The sequence below is a fragment of the Anopheles gambiae genome, chromosome 2 (genome assembly GCF_943734735.2).
Source record: "Anopheles gambiae chromosome 2, idAnoGambNW_F1_1, whole genome shotgun sequence".
NCBI lineage: Eukaryota > Metazoa > Arthropoda > Insecta > Diptera > Culicidae > Anopheles > Anopheles gambiae.
Window position 1 is genome coordinate 68,333,869 of NC_064601.1, and position 23,604 is coordinate 68,357,472.

At 39.6% G+C, this 23,604-nt stretch overlaps 1 protein-coding gene and 1 long non-coding RNA gene across 10 annotated transcripts in view; one reads left to right on the plus strand and one right to left on the minus strand.

Annotated features, from left to right (window-relative positions):
- Positions 1 to 23,604, plus strand: part of LOC133392190 (uncharacterized) — a 61,723-nt gene that overhangs the window by 17,969 nt on the left and 20,150 nt on the right. The gene's annotated exons all lie outside the window — the stretch shown is intronic.
- LOC1275130 (uncharacterized) overlaps positions 1 to 23,604 on the minus strand; it is a 58,383-nt gene that overhangs the window by 10,246 nt on the left and 24,533 nt on the right. For 6 of the 9 annotated variants that reach the window (XM_061651455.1, XM_061651454.1, XM_061651452.1 and 3 more), the window contains 3 exons: positions 18,760 to 19,392; positions 12,289 to 12,403; positions 10,475 to 12,038 (listed from right to left, as the gene is read on the minus strand). In XM_061651455.1, coding sequence (XP_061507439.1) covers positions 10,475 to 12,038; positions 12,289 to 12,403; positions 18,760 to 18,848 — 1,768 coding nt within the window. In that variant the 5' untranslated portion in view covers positions 18,849 to 19,392. Of the gene's footprint in view, positions 1 to 10,474; positions 12,039 to 12,288; positions 12,404 to 18,759; positions 19,393 to 21,777; positions 22,063 to 23,604 lie in introns of those variants that run through there. The other 3 variants (XM_061651458.1, XM_061651459.1, XM_061651460.1) reach the window with 3 other exon arrangements.

Genomic DNA, 23,604 nt, shown 5'->3' on the forward strand with positions numbered 1-23,604 from the left:
GAAGCTCGTTCTGATTCTGAGTGGGAGGTTCACTTTCAACACCATGGCGTGATCCATGAAAACATGATAGGTTATTTGCATAACATGGCTTTGCTTGGACGTGCTGACCCAAATCATCGTGTCCCTCTATTGCCTGGGATAACGCAACATCTTCCCTGGTGTCCATGACTAGGAGCTGACAAGTTTGAGCGCTCGATGTAGCATTGGTCACTGTTGGAGCAAGGAATGGCTCACGATTTTCGCGGCTGTAGTTACAGTTTCCACCGAAGCCTAAATACGTAAGGACACGTCAACAGCAGTGCTAAAATAGCAAACTAGCAGCAGTTGGGCCCGGGTCAAAGCTATTCGTCTGTAACCATCCGAGGTGGTAACATCCTGCGCTCGGTTTATGGTAGGCAGTAAGGGATGGCTTCAACTCGACCAAGTTCGTTGGGTTTTCACTGTGTTTGCCTCGTACAAGGAGCAAGTTGGCAGATGGCAACAACAAGAGAATGTTTCTAGCACACAGTTTATTAGCATACAAATGTTGATAAGTTAGCTGTGATTTTTCTTTACGTCTTTCGATACAGTGAAAGGGGTGTTCATTTTCGGAGCAATAGAGGAAATTTTCCAAGTATGTATGAATGTCACAAACCTTCTCCCAAATATTCTGCTCCATGCGTTTTTTTTTCATTCCCGTACCCGACAAACTTTCTGGGTGGTAGAATACATTCCACAACATTGTGCGGATTGTATGGAGTAAAACGGGAATGATGGTGCGGCGTAATGGGTCTGGAGATTGGGATCCTTTACGTTCTGACAAGTTATTATTATTTTTATTATATTTGAAAAGGTATAGGCATTTCGCTTTCCACCTGTATCGAGAGCTCGGAAGCCAGGAGTGGCTTCGACCGAGCACGATGGTTTGAGGAATGTTTTGCTGTTTCCGTACGTCGCCTGCACCATCCGGGGTAGAATCTGTTTTAGGTAGTATACAGCAAATGTTCCTTGAAGTGTTTTGTTTCGGTTGGTTGATGGTGAAAGGCAAGGAGAGAACTTAAAGTATTATAAAGCGATGGAAACATTTGCCTTCTAGCAAAGCATGTAGGCAATGCCTTTGATGCTTTCCAATAAGCCTTAATGTATGGCCATGTGCATGCAAAGAGGCACTCGACAGGCTCATCAACATCGAAGAATGAAGTGATTGTCGACTTTTGGTAACAATAAGCAATAAGCATAAGATTGAAATTTGACGCCCTGCAGAGGGTTCAATGAGTTTGTACGTTTGGGATTGAAAATTGGTATTCAAATATATTGTAATGTTCGATATGAGTTTGGAATGGAATAAAAGTTGTGGAAGACACACGTAAGTTTTCGGTGCCAGTCTCATGGTAGTTAAATTAAAGGAGTATTGTATTTTAAAAGATAATAATATTTTATTTAAAGATATATCCGAGAAAAATATATTGAGTATTAAATTTGGCCGATCTAGTGGTACAGTCGTCAACTTGTACGACTTAATAACATGCCCATCGTGGGTTCAAAACCCGAATGGACCGTGCCCCCATATGTAGGACTATCCTGCCATGGGTAATCAGTACGTCATTGAAAGCTAAGTTTTGATGAATATTTATATTGAATTGTAAGCTTACATAATACAGATAGAAATACAAAATTGAGCAAATATTTCAAAGCTCATTGCTGTTATAAAAATGAAAGTATTTAACCCATTTGTCCTTCAAAAATCGTACGGTTCTACTGTTAAAATAGTTCGTCGTTTCGTTTTACATCCGATCTAAAGAGGATTTATTTCCTCTTGAATAAAAAAAGAAAAATTAAAACCATTAGTTACACAAATTTAGCATCGTATGATAATATATTAATTCCTATGTACGTGGCTGAAAAGGTATCTACAGAACGACAATGCAGAAAAAACGGGGGAAGAATGATTAAAGCAAATCAATATAGCTTGCATTTTATCGTATCATACCAGTTGGTGGAATTGAGCTTATCCAGGTAGATCGTTTTTTTAACTCGGCAACAGTTGTGCATGACTTGTGAAGCCTAATATTATTCCAGTGAATAATCAAAGGAATACAGGTGATAAAAAGTCGAGTGATAATTGAAAACGCCATCCGTGAAAAGAATTTTGAAGTTCAAAAATTACATCAGTAGAGTTTTAACGTTGAGACCCGTAAACATGTTAGAACGTGGTAAGGACAGTAATTACCGACTAGCTAGTAATCAAAATGCTAAGCCGATTGATACACTACCGTGGCTAATTTTATTTGCTTTACATGACTTGACTGTTCACCTTCCAGAACGAAGAATTCAATTAAATGTGTAATGTGCCAGCAGCGAATGAAACGTATCATTAAAGAAGATGACCGGCGCCGATAGAAAATGAATCACAACGACAATGGAAATCGTGCGTGCGACGCGCGTGACGCAGCAGTATTGCGTTTGTTGAATTTTGATTGATTGCTCGGAAAAGTGCTACAATCATCGTCCGACTGGGATCGGTGCGTGTTTCGGTACTCCAACTAAAGAAGATTTTCTTTTTGATACGCCAACAAACAGTTGAGTCTTTGGTATTATTTTATTTCTATTCTGAGAAGTTCATCAATCTATAGTTGTCCCTGAGGATAGTGAAGAGCAGTAAATTTGCTAGTTCGCTGCTAACCGTTTCAACTGGTAATGATAATGTTCTTGTTTCGTATGTGAAGGTGTTGATCTACTAGCTCTGGGAGCTGAAATTATCTGCCTTGCTTATTTAAGGGAAGAATACCCTGGAGGCACGTAAGTGTCTTTAGTTTTGTTTAGGTCACTGTTGAGCACAGTAGAGCTTGGCATGGAAAACGAAAATTGTTCCAAACGGAAATGAGGTTTATTCCCAGAATAGAATAGAAGTCAGCAAAATAGGGGAATCTTTGGTGTGTCTTATCGTATCTTCAATACACGAAAGATGCCAAGCGGAATTGTAGATGAAGTGAGTCTGCCAGTTGTTCCTTGCGTTCCGGAATAACCGTCTATAGTCGGGAATGTTACCAACATTAAAGGTAGTCAAGTAAATCGCATTAGCATAACGGCCGTACCTTTTGTTCTATAACTGGCAGTGAATCTGAAGTGGTACCCTAGTGCCTTTGCCAAGGGCAAAAAAAAACTTGCAAATCATGTAACAAACGCAGGAAGTGGCCCCTAGATTCTTGAGTAAATACAAGATGAGTGATGATGGAAAATAGTACCCTTTGCCCCAGGCATGGTTCAGGCATCTAAAAGACTGGATAACTAAGAAACTTCTGGTCAGTAATTGCGGAATGTAGCAGTACTGTCCCCTCGAAAGCCCAAGCCAGGGCAGGCCAGGACGGACGGACTGTCCCCACGAAAGCCCAAGCCAGGGCAGGCCAGGACGGACGGACTGTCCCCACGAAAGCCCAAGCCAGGGCAGGCCAGGACGGACGGACTGTCCCCGCGAAAGCCCAAGCCAGGGCAGGCCAGGACGGACGGACTGTCCCCACGAAAGCCCAAGCCAGGGCAGGCCAGGACGGACGGACTGTCCCCACGAAAGCCCAAGCCAGGGCAGGCCAGGACGGACGGACTGTCCCCACGAAAGCCCAAGCCAGGGCAGGCCAGGACGGACGGACTGTCCCCACGAAAGCCCAAGCCAGGGCAGGTCAGGACGGACTGTCCCCACGAAAGCCCAAGCCAGGGCAGGCCAGGACGGACGGACTGTCCCCACGAAAGCCCAAGCCAGGGCAGGCCAGGACGGACGGACTGTCCCCACGAAAGCCCAAGCCAGGGCAGGCCAGGACGGACGGACTGTCCCCACGAAAGCCCAAGCCAGGGCAGGTCAGGACGGACTGTCCCCACGAAAGCCCAAGCCAGGGCAGGCCAGGACGGACGGACTGTCCCCACGAAAGCCCAAGCCAGGGCAGGCCAGGACGGACGGACTGTCCCCACGAAAGCCCAAGCCAGGGCAGGCCAGGACGGACGGACTGTCCCCACGAAAGCCCAAGCCAGGGCAGGCCAGGACGGACGGACTGTCCCTACGAAAGCCCAAGCCAGGGCAGGCCAGGACGGAGGGGGCGAAATCTCTCGCTTAAAAGCTCGGACCGAGCTCTAGGACGCTAGGAGAAGCAGTGGAAGTGAAAGTGCAGTGAATAGAATTGGTGAAAAGGAAATTGGTGAAAAGTTTCACGGAGCAGTGTGTGTCCATCGATTTGGACAGAACCAGGAACCGGTGAGCAGCGAAGTGACGGAGAGTGATTAAAAAAAACTGAAGCCGCAGTGTAGCAGTGAAGCAGTGAAGCAGTGCAGCAGCTCGGACCGAGCTAGGACGATAAAAGAAGCAGCAGCAGAAGTGTGTAAAAGTGCAGTGAATAAAGAAACGCTTTGTATCGAAGATACGGAAAGTGCTAGTGGCGTGCGAGCAGAGGAGGAAAATTGGTGAAAAGTTTGACGGAGCAGTGTGTGTCCATCGATTTGGACAGAACCAGGAACCAGTGTAGCAGCGAAGCAGTGACGGAGAGTGATTAAAAAAAAAAAAAAAAAAAAAAAAAAAAAAAAAAAAAAACTGAAGCCGCAGTGTAGCAGTGAAGCAGTGAAGCAGTGCAGCAGCTCGGACCGAGCTAGGACGATAAAAGAAGCAGCAGCAGAAGTGTGTAAAAGTGAAGTGAATAAAGAAAACGCTTTGTATCGAAGATACGGAAAGTGCTAGTGGCGTGCGAGCAGAGGAGGAAAATTGGTGAAAAGTTTGACGGAGCAGTGTGTGTCCATCGATTTGGACAGAACCAGGAACCAGTGTAGCAGTGAAGCAGTGACGGAGAGTGATTAAAAAAAAAAAAAAAAAAAAAAAAAAAAAAAAACGCAGTGTAGCAGTGAAGCAGTGCAGCAGTGCAGCAGTGAGCAGTGTAGCAGTGTAGCAGCGAAGCAGTGACGGAGAGTGATTAAAAAAAAAAAAAAAAAAAAAAAAAAAAAAAAAAAAAAAGTGAAGCAGTGAACAGCAAGGCGAGACAGCATGCCTCAACAGCAGTCGCAGCCGCAGCCGCAGCCCCAGCCGCCGCTGCCCCCGCAGCTGCCACAACAGCAGCCGCAGCAACAGCCGCAACAACAGCAGCAGGCGCAACAACAGCAACATATACAACTGCAGCAGCAGCAAAGGATGCAGCTGCAGCAGTCACAACAACAGCAACAGCAGAGCGACGAGATGCAAACCAGCAAAACGGCGAAAAAGGTTGTGAGTACTACAAACGTTTTAACTAGATCTAAGTCTACTAAGGGGTCCGACGTAGACCCGTCAGAATTATATAATGTTATTGCGGAACTTAAAAGGGAGAACGAAGAATTAGTGCGGGTTAAAAGGGAGAAAGAAGAACTAGAGAAAAAACGGGCGTACGAAAGGGAAGAAGTTGAACGGTTAAAAAAAGAAAACGCGGAATTATTGCGTCAAGCCCAAGAGATGGAAGATTTCAGCTTAGGTGAAGAGGAGGAGGAAAATGTCACAACAAATCCTATCGCAAATATACCGAAAGCCGAACCGAGCCCGGATTTAATGGAGTTTATCAGGAGCATGGTGCAAGTTTTAAAGGAACGAACCGCAAGTCCTCCTAGGCCCCAGACAATGGACTTGCCAGAATTTGATGGCAACTTCAGAACCTGGACGCGATTTAAAACTGTGTTTGATAAATTTAAACGCGAGGAAGATTTTTCAGCCTTAGAAATTCTAAGAGCCTTACAGAAAAGTTTGAAAGGGGAGGCAGCTGAAAGTGTCAGCGGAATGCTTTTCGATGAAGCTAACATAGAAGCCATCATGGAGCGCCTTGAAAATGAATATGGCAACCCAAATATAATTTACCAAACGCTCGTTAAAGACCTCATGAGCATAGATAACCCAAACATGGATAACCCTAAAACTTTTCTTACCTTTATGCATGCAATCGACAATATGATAGGAAGTATGACCACGTTGGGTCGAGCAGATTATTTGCAAGATACTATGCTCATAGAAAACTTAGTGGGAAAACTACCGGTCGAACTAATGCGAAAATGGTATCAATACACTTTAAGTGAAAAAAGGGTTAGAACTTTAGGCGACCTTGCGGCATGGCTCAGACCCCAGGAGCAATTGGCAATCTTATTAAAGGCGAAGGGAGCAAAGGAAGAAGACCAACCGTCTTGCTCATATGCACAGCCCCAACAACGCGTAATTCAAGAGCCTGTCCAAAGGCAAAGAGCAAAATGTTTCATTTGTGGCCTTGGTCATAAATTAATTGATTGTCGTAGATTTCAATACATGCATGTTAATGAGCGTTGGAATGTCATAAAGCAAGGTAGAATATGTGCAAATTGCTGTAACCAAACAAATCATGAATCGCGAACTTGCTACCTTCCACCACAGTGCAGAGAAAATAATTGCCACAAAAAACATCATACTCTTCTTCATAATTTTCGGCCAAATACGCATACCGTTGAAAGATTAAATGTCCATAATCACAAACAATGTCTATTTCAAATATTGCCCATAACACTTAAACATAACGCGAAACAATTGAATACATTTGCATTCATCGATACGGGTTCATCGGCTAGCTTGATTCTCAAGCAAACGAAGGAAGCGTTAAAGGCCACGGGTCCTAAGCTACCTTTATCATTGTCGTGGACAAACGGGGTACGTCAAGAGGAGCCCGAAAGTGAAGTGATAAGTGTTAAAATTAAAAATGTCGAAGGAAAATTCCTAGATCTAAACGGGTTACGAACAGTGCAAGAAATGCGTCTGCCAGCTCAATCAGTCAACGCAGAACAAATTAAAACACGATACAAACATCTCGAAGATATAACGTTAGCGAGTTTTGAAAATGGTAGGCCAACAGTATTACTTGGGCTACCTCACGCACATTTGATATATGCACGACAAAGTCGCGCAGGCAAACCAGGAGAACCGATAGCTAATGAGACAAATTTGGGGTGGGTGCTATTTGGTGAAAACAATGAAATTCAAACACAATACACAGAAAAAAACATGGCTGAAAAACATGAGCTCTTTACCGTCATAGACAACAACGAGCAAAAAATGTCCTTGCATAAACTTATGAGAGACTATTTCTCAACAGAAGAATTTGGGGTCAAACCGGGATCGGATAAATTGATCTCAAAATCAGAAGAAAGAGCTAATACGCTTATGAAAAGTACAATGAAAAAGGTAAATCTTGGTTACGAAATAGGTTTGCTTTGGAAGGATGATAAAGTTGTTTTACCAGAAAGCTATGAACAAGCCTTGAGACGCTTACAAGGTCTTGAACGAAAATTAGAAAAGGATAGTGCGCTGAAGGAATGGTATCATGCAGAAATTGCATCATATTGTGAAAAGGGTTATGCTGAAGTTGTGAAGGATAATCATCATCAATTGCTCGGTAACAAAATAAATTATATTCCCCATTTCGCAGTGATAAATTATAATAAGCCCAAACCAAAACCAAGATTAGTTTTCGATGCTGCCGCGAAAAACGCAGGAATTTCATTAAATTCGCAGTTACTAACAGGTCCCGATGCAGTTGCATCTCTTTTCGGAATTCTTGTTCGTTTTCGCGAAGGAAGTGTAGGGGTTTCAGGGGACATAAAAGAAATGTTCCACCAGGTTAAAATAAGACAGCAAGATCAATCCGCACAGCTTTTCTTGTATAGAGAAAGTCCTACTAGTATTCCAAAAACATTAAAAATGAATGTAATGATATTTGGAGCTACCTGCTCACCAGCGTGCGCTCAATACGTAAAAAATGAAAATGCTAAGCAATTTATAAATATTCACCCCGAAGCTGTCACAGCAATTATTCAAAATCACTACGTCGATGATTACCTTGACAGTTTTGATACAGAAGAAGCAGCTCTAGAAAGAGTAAGCGAAGTAATTACCATTCACGACGAAGCAAACTTTTTTATTAGAAATTTTATATCAAATTCAAAGGGCTTATTAAATAACTTGGCAGCAGAGCGTGTAAGTGAAAGCAGTTTATTAAAAATCACTGAAAAGGATCAAACTTACCCAAAAATATTAGGCCAATGGTGGGATACAGAAGGCGATTGTTTCAAATATATACTTAAATTTCTTAATATGGCCAACGAATTTACAACAAAGCGTGAAGTTTTGTCAGTAATAATGAAAATATACGATCCATTAGGATTATTAGCAAACCACCTTATAGAAGCCAAATTAATAATGCAGGAAATGTGGAGATTAGGGCATAATTGGGATGACAAGCTTCCAATTGTTATAATTAATCAATGGAACGCTTGGGTTAAGAGCATGAAAATAGTTGAAAAAATCAATATTAAAAGATGTTATTCCCAAACAAATCACAGCATAACTCGGCGGGAAATTCACGTTTTTGTCGATGCGTCCGACAAAGCTTTTGCAGCCATCGTTTATATGAGAACAATTAGTTCAAATGGCATTGAAGTCTCTCCTATAGCAGCGAAATCTCGCGTTGCGCCGATAAATCCTTAACCGGGCAATAATCCCAATAGAAGGTCTGCAGTGACGGAATCGCAACCCCGTGTAGCAGTGTAGCAGTGAAGCAGTGCTGATAACGCGAAGGTCGTGAGTTCGGTCCTCTCTGGAGCCACCATATCCTTAACCGGGCAATAATCCCAATAGAAGGTCTGCAGTGACGGAATCGCAACCCCGTATGCAAGCGGAGTAAGTAAACGCTACACTGTTCTTAGGGAAGAACGGAACTGACTTTATTCATTCATATCAGCGTAGCCGTTCTACGCCGCTATCTTACTCTAGCGATGCCTAATCCTAATTTTCCTAATCCTAGTTTCCTTATGCCCTATGTCCTTATCATGAATACCCCCACCCTTATTTTAATGTGGCTTCTATGCCCACGCACTTTACGCGCGCATCCTAATTACTAACACTACTTAAACTACTAATCGCACAAGCTGTCCTAATTTATAAAGTGGGCGTGGCCTTCCTATCTAATCCTATGCTATAGTTCATCCTACTTCCGAATTCATCCTAGTTCTAGTCTTAATCCTAATTAGTTCATTTCTATTTTTAGACCTTGTTCATTTCTGTCGGCGACAAGTACAATGCTAGGCAATTGGCTACCGGTCCCGTTTCGATCGTTAAGCTCGGAGCACAGAACGCTCATTGTGGATGAATCACATTAGCGAGTCAAAAACACGTGAACCCGGCATTCTGCAATGGATTTCGAGGATTTATGTTAGGTAGTATTAGCGAAGTAAAGCGGTGGAAAAAAGGATAATAATACAACAAATTACGAGCCAAATTATCATATGTAAATCGAGTTTTCCTAGATTTAAGCTTTTATAATATTACCTTTTATATTATAATGATATAACTTTATTACATATTTTTAACTTTTATTTAACATGATCTTTTTACTGATGGGTCAATAAAAGGGTGTTGGATTTACTGTAAAAAATGTTTTCTATTACTCTGCTCTATCGATATCGTTTCAGTGAAATGTAATTAGTATATTTAAGCGACATAAAAGTGAAACATACAAGATCGAACGCTTATCGCGAAACAAGAATAAAAGTATATTAAAAACACAAGTTTTTTAACTGGAGTATAGTATTTAAATTATGTTTTAACTGATGAAAATAAAAAGTTTAGTGTATAATTGATTATACGTTCAGCGAAACAATACAAAAGTAGTAACATTATGATTTTTAGGGATAAGGGTTGGGATGAATCGTCATAGGCAATACGTTTTCAATTACTTATGTGTAAAAGCTGTGATTCCTTAACAATGATTTTTGATGCAATCATAAAAAATATGAGGGACGGTACGTGCCTGATTTACAACGATCAATTCAAATTAAGAAAATGAAACGAGCTTCCTGTTCTGGAGACTTCGTCAACGTTGGAATCGATCATATCTCGCTGATTGAACCAACCCCAGACACATAAAAAAATAATGGCACAACATAAAAGAAAACACAGCGATTCGTCTAAAGCGCACGGCAGTACAGAGCTGATGAGCATAATGATGCTTTTCGTTCAGCAGTAGCTTGTGAATAGCTCGGACGATGAACGGCTGGCCGAAACAAAAGTGTTCGACATATTGAAAGTAGAATAGTTTACGACACATTTTGGGCCGTATTTATTACAACGTTGATTAGAAGTAGATAAATTTTTATCTCTTCCGAATACTATCCCGTTCATAGTGAGTATGTTTTGCTATCGAAGCCAAAACTCTGCCCGTTCCATCTTAAGCAATTGGCGATAGAGAGAGGCATAGTATAAATTCATTATACTTCAGACAACAGCTGAGCACGTTGTTCTGCCCACGCTAAGTATGCTGCAGCTTATCTTGCATATAAAAATTATGACTTACTGAACGATAAACCGCCATATGTCGATAAAGCATAGGGCCACAAAAAGGACACGAGGTACAGTGTGAAGAACTACAACAAAGACGCCACAAAAAGGTAATGGAGAAGAAAAGTTGTTCCGTGACACACTTACCCGGTGACGTGCCATCGGTGGAATATCCGGTCGAGTAAGCACTTTCCGGCGATGAAAGCGTATGACCCATCGGGCCATGCGAATGGTGATGGTGGTGGCCGTGTGTTGATGGATGATGCAGATGGTGTACGCTCGGTGAAGGTGTTGGTCCATGGGCGCCAGCTTGCGATGCTGGTGGTGGTGAAGATGACGATGACGACGATGACAATGGCTGCTTTCCCGGCGGAAGTGGTTGCAGCGGTGGATGCAGATGTGTCGTGACGCTATTGATTTGGTACTGGTGCGGGTGATGGTACGGAACCGTGCTAGCGGAGCAGCCGGTTGTATTGGTGGCTGCGTTGGTATTATTGTTATTTACATGATTCAATTTACTGTTGCTAACGTTGATGGTGCCACTATCGGGTGCGTTCGATCCGCTGGTCGAGCGGCTTCCTGTCAGTTTGTGGAACTTGTTGGCAAAGCTGGACGTCAATGCGCTTCCACCGAGGATCGATTTACCACCTCCGGAAGTCGACGCGTCGACGGGGAAGCTATTGTTATTGTTATTATTATTGCCATTGACAATACGATTACTCCTGGCGCTAGATGCAGCTGAACGTTGGACAGGTGAGGTACTGGTTGAAGTGCCTCGCGCAGGAAGTGGGGAAGCATTTTTGCTGTTGGTTGGTGCACGGTTACCATTAGTCGAATTTGTTGGCTGATTGTTGGAGGAGTACACTAAGTTGTTGTTATTGTGCTGTTGTTGATGTTGTTCATAGTAAGGATCGAATTGCTTCGAGGGTGGATTTTGTTGCTGCAGGAGTTTACCATACTTATTTTCGCTGTTTCCACCCGATGCAGCCGTTTGAATGGTGGCCCTGGCTGTTGGTTGTGGTTGCTGTCCATTCAAACTACCATAATGAGAAGGAAGCGTTCCAGTACCCAGATGGTTATTGTTGTTATTGTTGTTGTTGACGCTATAATGAATAGAGTTAACAGACGAGGAGGAAGACGAACTGATGCGTGTTGAGGTTGGATGCTGTCGCTTGTTTCGGGTACTTTCGAAAGAGTGCAGCTCTTCTAGCAATTCATTGCTTGAGCTTGTGGCAGCCGAGTAGTTGCCTCGTGTACCATTGGACGTGTGTGACATCAGGTGTCCATTATGCCCGGTGGAAACTGACCCCGTACCGGTCATAATACCCCTAGAGGGGCCGGTGTTACCGGCGTGGAATTCAAACTCGGGCATGGTATAGGGGAGCGCACAGTCTGCTGCATACGAATCGACGCTCTTCGAGTAGTAAACGTTCGATGGGCCCGTTTCTAGTGTGTAAGATGAGCCGTTGCGCGAAATGCTTTTTGGCGATGAGACACCGCAATTGTATTGCTGGTGATGCTGTTGTTGATTGTGAAATGACGCTGCCCCAGATTGGCCATTCACGGCACCATATCCGGTCGTAAAGAGCTCGGCACCTCCATCATGCGCTTGTTTATTGTGAATTCGGTGATGTACGGGATAGTGATCAGATTTCGGAGAAATCGGCACATTATCCTGATTTGGCGAATGCCAACCACGGCGACTGGTTGTCTGTAAACGAAAGATGGTATTACTAGGTTAACTAAATAATTCAACATTTTAATCTGATTGGCGGGATGTCGTCCAATGACAGATCTAATGCTAGAACAATTAAATTGCTCTGCTATATATTTTAATATTCATTTAAAACTATAGTCAATTTGTTTCACAAATTTTCGATGCTAAAAGCTTTATTGTACAGAGTAAAAGAAGAAGAAGGAGTAGCTGCATTGCATTAGAGTAAGAATATAATTAAACTTACATGACTTTGGATAGGGGAAACTTCACTGCGTCTAGCAGGACTGCCGATGTTGGAATCTGTACCAAAGGTACTGCTTTTGTATCCATTTTGTGTCGTCAAGACACTGAAGTTATTGCTGTGAAAAAAAAAAGAATTGAAAAAATCATTAACTATTGGAGCAGTCGAACAAGAAAGAGTTATAGTATTCACTTAATGTTTGCATTCTGCTTGAGTTTAAAGGTTAAGTATTGCTACTAAATGTATAGTTAAGAGGATTAATTGAAATGTAGTGGTATAAATTATCCATACTGTGGTCATTTTTCAACGCCGGAAAACAAATGACATGAAATTAATTATGCAACACACAGCAATACAGCACACAGCACAGCATAACAGACCCAATGAATGCCCAACATTGACTTCTAATCGTTAGCTGGTTGGTTGTAGAGAGTAAACGCTAACTTTAATGATTAAATTTAGCGATTGTGCTAAGAATAGCTGTAGCAGTTCTGCTAACGAAAAAACTGCTCGTGCTTTCTATTACGTGTAAACGGTATCATCTGGGATTACGGAATCGGGAATCCGACAACTGCATTTGTTCAAAGCTTTCCCCTGTGAGCATTCCACATTCGTTAATTCAATTGGTTGTGAAAGTGAAAAACTTATCGTAAATCAAGTGCATGTCAAATTGTGGCCGCTTGTCGAGTAGGATCTGCAAAAGTTTCAGACAGTTTCCCGCATGGTCTACAAGATTGTACGTGTCATGAAGAGAGTACGTGTGATTTGAAGCACGTAATGTTAGATAATAAAGCGGCAAGCATTTCTTAGAACATTTTTAGTATGACCAGATGTCAACATTTGTCCTGACATATGGCCTGAGTTGCCTTCTTAAAAACATTGCTCAAAATAGGAAATACAATCATTTATAATGGTTTGCACACATTATTTTAACAAATATTTAAAATGAAATGCCAAACATAGTGTAGTGGTTACAAAATTTATTCTTATATCTATTGGGCGTCGTTTACCAGCATGAAGAAAAGTACCCTTAAATATAACAAGGATCGTTAAATACATCGTTTCTACTCGTGATCTTTTTTCGAGTAAACCAACCCTTTAGATTACTCTATAGAGCAAGCATAGAAAAACGAGCACATAGCAACAAACAAGAGAGCCTAGATTAAAACAGGTCGAGAAAGAACTTCCTGTTTTACGGATTCTGTGGGGAAACTTTCTCGACACTATTCTTAGCTTAGCTATGGCAAGCACTCACACTACTTTTTTATCGTGGTTTTAGTTTTGTATTGCGGCTATTCGAGTTTTCTCTTCGGTTTTATCGTTTGCAGTAGAGCGATAGTGAAGAAAGAAGACAATGGATATAGAAAGTATTTCGATCCCACCGGTCGATAATTTTTTTAAGCACATTTCCCAGTGGAAAAATAAAACCTAGATGCACCCTTTCCCTCGGCATGGATGGGTTTTAGGGAATAGATAATAAAAAAAGGACCAAAGGGACTACTCTGAGTGGAGTGAACGGTGAAGAGAGCTCGTCGGAGTATACCGTGTAATTATAACTAATGCGTAGAATAAAAATAGTTGTAATACTTGTTGGAAAGATACCAAGCAAATTTTTCATGGTTTTTGGTAAGTGACAAATATTGTACTAAATGATTTCATATCAAAACTCTGTATTACACTGTCACTAACTTAATATTCTAGATTAATATGCAACAACGAAAACATTAGGCAAGTTCTATGGTTGTCTCATTTGAAATAGCTTGATTTTTTTCTGTATTTTCGTATATTTCATATGCCTTTATAGGTTTTTGTTTTGTGTTTTAAATTACTACGATTTTATTACAACACGAGCATTACATATACTTAAATGAAGTTATTTGAAATCCAATCAATACCACCATGATATAAGCTATGATTTGAAAATACGTGATCAGCTGATAGAATAATTTAAAATTGAAAATGAAGCCTCGGTAGAATCACACAAATGAAACGAATTAAATCTGAATACCTTACAAAGGAGGAACAATAATCGGTGGATTGAGCATATACACATCGAGTGAAACAGTGTAAGGCTTGCTGTCGGCTATTACCGTTTGAATATAGTGTATGTGTGTGAGTGTGTGTATTGGTATGTGAGTCTGCTGAAGGTTTGTTAGAAAGCTCATGTGTACAAAAGAATCACAACATGCTCATAAATGTTATCACTTGAGGTTCACGAGAAAAAGGAGGCATCGCCACTTAGTATCTAAACCATTACGTTAATTAAAAAAGTGTTGTGGAAGATGTCATGAGCAATCCTGTGACAGGAGTTCTTGAAAGGAAGGAACCTTATAGTTATTAAGGAGGTAGACATATTTCTCTTCACATATTTAACATTTTATTGATGTTTGTAAAACATATGCTTATGTTTGTATAACAAGCTGTTTCGATTCATGAAAACCAAAGTTGCAACGTGCTCAGAGCAATATTCACACGACGTTATTCGATGTGTTAAATTGCATCACAGTGTAAAATGTTCTTACACCATTTGATTTTAATGAAGCTTTCTAGAATCAGTAGTTGATGCAAGCTCGGCCAATATCACCATGCACCATAGCTGCATGAAATTAAATTTTATCCAACATGAAATTCATTGCGCTCATCCAATTTTGCAGAATGGTCCATGCAGATGTCAACGCAGTTGAAATGCGACGTGACGGAACAGAAATGGTAATCGGATTTCATTTACACATGGAATCATAGTCGCGAATCGTTGCTCATGTACGAGAAATGACGTATAACACAGGAGGAATGAGTGTATTGTGGGTTGTCGTTTTTGCTAAAGGTTCGTTAGCTTTTTGGCTTGAAGCTGGTGTGGGGTCTTAGTGAAAATGTAACAATTGAGAAGGTTATGACTGTTTCACTGTACATGTGTGTATGTAGCAGATAGAAGGAAAGAATAATTATAATACACATGATTTACAATTTTACGTCATAGGGGCGGATGTATTTAGTATATGGTCGTGATGCTATTTGAATATGAGATGTAATGCGATGAAACCTCGTATTTACATAACACTTCGTATCATAGTCTACCGGCTATCTCATAAGCAAATTTCGCTAAACGTAGTAAAAGATATGAAAACAAATATTTGTGTTTTCGGATACATCAGATCATTTTGAAAACAATCTTTAAAATAAGTAAATATTCTATAGAAAAAAAATAAATAAAAAGGTTAGAGTTGAATACATGCTGGAATAGTTTGAAATATCTGGGAACTTGTTTATAACATGTATAGTTATGAAGTGTTTACTTAAAATGCCAGCACATCACTTTTAGAGCTCCTGTTTTGTTGCATTCATGAACAAGCATAAAGATGGAGAAAGAAAAGTTGCTAATAAATAAAGCTCAAGAGTCATTTAGACAGAAATTACTCGCCTACTGTCAATGATAAAAAGAAGCGATTGGTAAATTGCCAAACACAGCAACGAACCGCTAACTGTCAGCAGGATGGATGATTGGATACCAATACAAATCTGTCTAGACAATGTACAATAGGTTTGCTTTCGATGCTATCGAGGGAATGGAATCTTTTGGCAAATCTCTTGGTACATCGACAGTCCCATGAAATAATTGTGCTGAAACCGATTTTCTGCAATGAATTTGGCTTTATTGCCGTGGCTAAAGGAATGAAGAGAAGCGAAAGCATCTAGAGATTTTAAATCATCCATTCGAAGCACATTCAACGCTGTTCCAGACGATGTTAGCCTAAAATACGGAAGACATGGCCCTGCGTTAGAAATAATCAGGAAATCGATTTCATTTATTATTGGCTCGTAAAATGTTCTATGGGAGTTGTGCTTAGATTTTTTCGATTTTTTTTCACTCTCGTCCCGATCGTTTGTGCTGAAGTGTTGAAAGATGTCACTTAATTGAGGCGTAAAATCAAATCGTACCGTCTGCGAGCTGACATCTGTCAGCTTAAAATGGGTTTTCCATTTTCTAGCTGAGGAGAAAACAACGTGAGTAGATTCTTCACAGAAAGACGAAAGCGTCCTCCATCAACACTCATGGCAGCTCCAAATCGAGTTAGTGACACATAAAGACTGGAATAAGCCGGTATGAATGGGGCTTGCTGAAAAAAAAAACAAGGACGGAATTGTTTTGAGCCATCAGCAGTTTCTTTTTTTGCGGCTCGAAGAAAAGGTAAAAATGGTGCAGAACTGTCGATATCGCGGTCGTTATTCCTTTATTGTGAGCTCGAAAGCAAATATTTGGTAAACTCTGCGACGTATAACAAACGAAACCTGTACAAAGAGACAAAAATACACGAAGGTATGCAAAAGTACGAGCAACTGTGTGTACATAGGCACAGCAATGATGGATTGCCTTTGCAGAATTGTCTCGAAAAGCTTGAGCAACGGACTGTTTAGCGCAAGGATAGGGAAGGATATGATGCTTGAATAAGAGACATTGTCTGAGTAGCAAAAGTTCCATCGTGTATATATGTATAGCACGAACTATTCCGGCGAGCTCGGAACAGTTTATGGATATCCTTAAAGTTGGTGACTTGTGCATTGTGGTACACATATGTTGTGTTGAGTATCGGGTAAGCTTGAGAATTGTTTACGGAACTATAGAGTACATGCCACCATAAATACGTCGTACATTACGTCGGTTTGTATGCGAAGAGTATTGTTGGTAAAATATTATATTCGTTGGCCAGTTTTTTCATCAACATCATCATTCTCATCGTAATCATGTGGTGCATTCCAATGATGTAGTCATCCCAGACAAAACCGCAATTGTTTGTTGAAGGCTTTTGGGGTGAACATTTCAAGGTCTAATAAAAAGACAGACTTGACAGCAAAAAGTATTTTGTCGCTTTGCAATGTGGTTCCATGTTGAACGGTACATTAATGGTCTGTATCTGCAACGTACGTTATTCCTACAATCGCGAAATGCTGAGTAATGAAAACTTGTCGTGAGTCTGCTTCTGCAGGTCTCGTTTTTTTGTGAGAATAGTTGTTATGGGAAACTTAAGAAACTTTCAGTATGTCGAATGAGCTTTGAGTGCGGTAAAAAATAGTAGTTTATACAAACTAATATAAATATTATAAATATTAATATACATTTCGCCTAAGAGTTACACATTTGAATAACTTGCGGTGTTAATTTTGAAACAGCATTAAAAAAAGAAGATGTAAAGTAAAAAAATGGTAATGGGATGGAAATCGAACTCCTTTTTGTTTTTATTTTATGCAATTAGCGTAAACAGTATAGGCTTGTCTGATGTTAATGGTGTATATTTGTATCTTTATAAATATCAAAAAGTATATTTTATCTTTATAAAACGTTCTTAACCGACTGCATCTATGAAGTAAGTCTGTGATGTTTTGTACGTGTATTCCAATAAAGTTTGAGTAACGTTGAAACCAATCAAGACGTAAAAACATAAAAGCTGATTATAGTCGTTAGATGTTTTGATCATGTTATGTGCGGTGAAGAGAAATTGCTCTTTGTCAATCTGCATTGCAACAACGAAAGGTAAATGCAGCGCAGTTGCAGAGTCTAAGGACATTTGGGAAGTGAAAGTTGAACGAGTCCGCATGGCACGTGCAATGTACGTGCATCGGTAGCAAATGATGCCTCAGAATGAATGTGACATAAGTTTTTTTGCACAGTCATATTTTGCGCAAAAAAAGTGTCTGGTCTGTTAAGCTTTCCTTTTCATTATTTGTTTGTCAAATTACTTGCCACCATCTACTAGAAACGCAGAGTAAGCTTACGCGGGAGTCCATATTCAGGAAAACATAGTTTAGTTTAGTTTAGTTTTCTTCAAGAATAAAATTTGTGAAAACGAGGACTGGAAACAAAGATTTTACTGTTCAAAAGTATAAATGTATATTAAGTTATGTTATGATCAAAAGTCACCGTTTTTTAATTAATATAATCACAATGCATATAGCTATAACAACTATTATCAGGATTGAGCTCCTTCACCGCTCTTAGCAGTAAATTACGTTGCATAAAGCATAACTAAATAATTATAAATATAATAACTAAAGAACCTGATGGGCTTGAAAGTTTCAATTCTGGTCACCATAAAAGCCTCTATGTCAAGCTTTTATTTTGAAATATATACTATTCTGCTGAAGCAAATGTTTGAATTTGTACGTCTTGTGGCTTAAAGCTAACATCTACACTAGAGCTTGTAAAAGAAACAATGGGTTACAGTATTCTTAAATTAGGTATACAAAAACAACGCTATCCAAACAAAAAGCTATAAATAAAAAAAGATACCTCGACTCCAATTTGTTGTAAAAAAGCTGCATTCTTCATCCTTTTCGATGAAACTGTTCTTTTTTAGTACATAAGGCTCGTCTTGATTGCAAATATCAGATTTCTACTCTTCCATGACAGAAGGTTATACAATGGCGTATATCAGTGAATCCCAGCATCGTATCCTTTTCGTAATATCCGATTCGACTTACCCGTTGTTTCCGGATTTATTTTTGTTTCCCTTTTTTCTCGGTCGCACAATATGATTTTCCATCCATGATCGTAATTTGGAACCAAACATCTTTCGTTTCCCAGCAGACTCATACACAGCAGATAAATCTTTTTGTTTTATCTGGAATGGTGGCTTTTGTGTTAAAATGAATGTCTTATTTTTCGAACTATCACTTAGAGTAGCGGACACTTGGAGCTCGTGGCACGTGTTGTGATGTCACTGCTAAATGTAATTGGTTAGTATTGGCCTAAGTGTCACTGTATTCGGTAGACTAGAAATGCTCTGTTTCTCAAGTTTCTAATGTTTTTTGTTTGCTGCAGTAACCGTTCTTTGTTCGCAGTGCACACTTTTCTTTTGTCAAATGTGTTCTTAGTTTTTGGCACACGCAACCGCACTTTTTCGTACATACATTTTTATATGGTCTACACTTACTACATTGAATGTGATTGTGTGTTTCCTTTATCCGAGCGACTAAACGAAAAATACGCGAACGAACAAACACAGACGATGCGAAATGAAATACGAAGAGCTACACTTAATTCACTGGCAGCTTGTCAGCCACTTTAGATATGGAGCAGAGGAATAGCCTTTGGCGTCTCGTGTTGCTAGTAACCTGAAAATGAAAAGAAGAAAGGAAAAAATATGTTTAATTTCTACCCATTTCACATTAATTGCATTTCTTCGTAAATACGATTATTTTTTTTGTAAGGCCCTATGATAACGCTGAGCTGACGTCGAGTATTGTTGTCTGGGCAAATTTTTGTCTGAACTATTCACATTCTCTAGATTTTTTGTATCGTTATTATCAGGTTTGTAGGGTTCGTTTGAGGAGAACAAAACGGTAAAGGATTCCACAGGAGACCGACATCAATGAGATTAATAAGAGTCTTGAAATTCCCGTTGAAGCAAAAAGTTGCCTTCCGGCATTTTTGTTGAGCGACCATTTTCAGTAGGTCTTTAAAATAGTACTGACAGAGATAAAGAAAAGTTTTGAAGCTTCACTTGGTGGTGTTAACAGTTTGGTGTTAACATACTAGATTGTTTAGAGTTTACATACTTTATAAATCGAATTTTGGTTGAATAATAGACTGAGATAGACACTCGGTTATACTTTAACTAACAATAATACAAAAAATCAATTTAAGTGTATCTTTAGTAAATGTTTGAATTTAACGAAATCGTCACATACGACTCTACATTGCATAATAGTGAAACAAATAATTCACATATGTTCTGTTGAATCTCAGTGAATTAAATTTAGTATCGTTTGAATTTAAATGTATATAGTTCTGGGTATTCAAAATTAGAACGCCGGAATTCGTTGGCTAGTTTGCGTTGTATATATAAATTTCCTAGAATTATAAAACGTCATGAAAACTGCGCAATGGGGTTATTTTGTCTTCTTTCTTTCACGACAATTGTTGGAAATTGTTATAAGGTTCCAACGGACTGTCAGCCAAGGTGATGTTTTGTGCGTGCGGAAAAAGATAAAAAGGAAGGAAATCACGTAAACGGGGCAATAGCAAGAAAATATCAAAGAGTTAATAAGCGATAAAAGAGAATAAAAATAAACTAATTTTTTGGTGCACTTGTAGTGCCAACCTGTTAAATTCATTTTGTTCACTTTTTCCGAGTTAGAGCGGCAGTTTTTAACAACAATGTATATCTATACGATAGTGAGAATCGAAAATACTCTTTTCTAGAAAAAAAAAAAACAGGGCAAATGAAAAAAGTCTTCATAGTAAGAACAGCGGCCGAATTCGAAGTGTCGGATTGTGTGTACCCAGCACTGTAGATCAATTTAAGACTATTCGTTTTAATTTAAGACTTTACAATGTAGACTATTCGTAACGGTTATGTGAAGTTGGTGAGATTTCGGCAGGTGTAGCAGTAAAGAAAGGAAAAATAAGCAAATTAAGCGCCGGTATCATGATACAGTCGTCTATTCACACGACTTAACAACATACCAGCCATGGCTTCAAGCCCCGACCGGACCGTGCTCCTATACGTAGAACTGAATATCCTGCTATGGTAAATCAACAAGTCACTGAAAGCCAAAAACAAACGGGCCGACATCGGTTGTTGAGCATATAGAAGAAGAAGAAGAAGAAGAAGAAAAAGAAGAAGAATAACATACATTGAATTAAATGAAAAAAAAAACAAATTCCAACAATACCGATCCATTTGCATAATCTATCAATCAGTTTCAAAATAATCCATCGTAGATCCATCGTAAGTGCTTTGTACATTTTTGATGGACTATTGATTTAAAAATTGATTTAAAATCAAATCACTATCTACGAAATGTTGTGTAGTACGATAAACAAAACTTGCTATTTTCCTTTGTATCAACTCTTATGGCATGAACACATTTAAAATTTAACACAAAAGACTTTTAATTTAATTACAGTTTAATTGAAAAAAAGGCCAGCAAAGAATGATGTTTGACAACGATCGTAAGACAGAACCCATGAAGGCAGAAAAGACATTAGATTTTTTCCTTCCTGGTGGTCGGTTGTAAGTGTAGATAAAATAAAATAAACTCCCGTAAAGCTACCAAAAGCGCTGATGGTTTTACTGCTTTACCAAGGATGGTGCAAAGACAAAGCGCTTAGAGTAATAAGGACGGTGGACTCCAAAGAATCCCCCTCGGTTTTCGTTTCTACAGATAAATAGGCCCATTCCTGCGAGTTGGAAAATATAACTGGACGTTGAACTTTTGGGGTCGAAAAGCCTTGCAGCGATAAAGTGTTAACTACTGACTTACGTTGGATTACATGAAAAACGAGGTGTCGTAAAATTTCAGTTAAGGCAATTCAGAGCCGACCAAACCACCAGCCTGGCTGTTGATTTGTAAATGAAAACTGATAAGCATGGGATGTTTTAAGGTTTTCAATTACTATCACCGACGCTGCTATAAATCATTTTTATGGTTTTGAGCGCGTACAAACAAGGATACCTTGACTGCTTATTTAAAAATTAATAGTATTTTCCTTACCTATGCTGAGTTTAAATAGTATTACGTGTGAAATAAGTTGAACGATGTGAACGGGGTTTCAATGAATAAACATTGTGGAGTTATTTCGCGTTGTGCACAACATCATTATCATCGCAATTTTCCATTTCATTAGAGAGCCATCTCGGTACCGGTAAAACGTTCATCATCAGAAGAAGCATCCTGCTTTAAAACGACCAGGAGCCACAGAGGTTGCCTTTAGGGCCCCGGTGGAAAATTTGCGCCTGAATACAGCTGGATTCAGAGTACAGGTTGCAGCGGCGGTGACTGGAAAGTTAAAATTGAATTGGTCTCCTACGGGTTATCGTGCAAAGGAAGTATTAAACGGCAGCGTTCAGGGCTCAGAATGAGGTGAAATCGATTTTGCCTACAACCACCATCGCTAAGATCCGGTTAGGTAGATAAGAACGATGATGAACGTTCATTTGAGAGCAATTTGCGATCTCTTCTAATTTTAATTTTGAAGCAAATAAGGCATGGGCCTCTAGGAAATGTTAAACATGTTCGAAGCGTATGAATATGTACAAGAAAATTTATGTCTGCCTTCAATACTAAGTTATAGAAAGAAACGGCATTTTTGCAACGCTTATATCAATACAATTAATGCATGGCAAACATAAACAAAATAAACATAAACATAAACAAAGGAATCAAAACTCTAATTATTGTGTATATTTAAAAAAGGGCATTATGGACAACTGCGCGATACGTGTAATTGATAGAATTGAAAACACTATATTAAAAAAAAACCTAAAACAATTTTTAGACGTATTCCTCCATGTGATAAATTCTATACATCTTTAAAATGACAGTTAATCGTTCAGTGTCACATTTCCCATGTGTGGCAGACAGATGTAATTGCGTACTAGATGTAGCTTTGATACTTGAGAAGTTTTACAAAACCACTTAACGCCATGTGAAAGATGTTTGTTGTAAACTACTTCAGCATCAGAACGAAAGTAATTGTGAAAAGCACCAGCTGTGTGAGATGTTTGCTTTCATGAGCTCGTTTGGTGGTTAGAAGTACGATGAAAGTGACGCATCAGGCACCATTATGTGTGGTTAATTGCACGATGAAAAGCATTTTCTGTGGTTAAAAAGATCGGCAAAATGTGGAGGAAAACATATTTTGGAGCGGAAATACCCAAAGAACAGTGAAATTTTGCCGAAGCTATTATGCCGAAGGAGACGCGTAAAAAGTTGTCAGACACTTGTGTTCAATTGAATGTCCATGATTTTCGAAACGCGCAAAAGTTCTGTTGTGCATTGAATTTAAATTGCCAACGATAATACTCCTGACTGCAGCGTAGAGGTCAAACTCGGTACAGGTGTTGGCCCAGTGGGACGTCATTTTGGTTCACTAAAAGTTGCTTCCTGGACAGTTATCACGTGCGAAGGGGCAAGTGTCGTGTATGGTGGGAAACTTTTTTTCACGATGGTTTGTTTCTCACCACAAGCACGTTTGCAGAGTTATTTCCGCCTTTTTCGAGGTAGCAAGCGTCGTAAATATTCGAGACCGGATATTACAAAACCAAACAGGCTGTATTTCGAGGTGTTGAGAATAAATCTGTGTTGACCGAAAAGGCAGACAGTGAATACAGCCAAGGGCAGAAAGTTAGTTGTGTAGCACCGCCATTAAAAAGATGATGATATTTCATACTCTACAGTTTTGGTGGACTGTTCACGTTATGGCAATGGCATTATCGAAGGTAATATTTGATACTACGCTAGTTATTTTGAATTAAGAATCGATGTATTCTGAAGGTAATTAAAAGACATAAAAAATAATCTCAACTTGTTCCATATAGC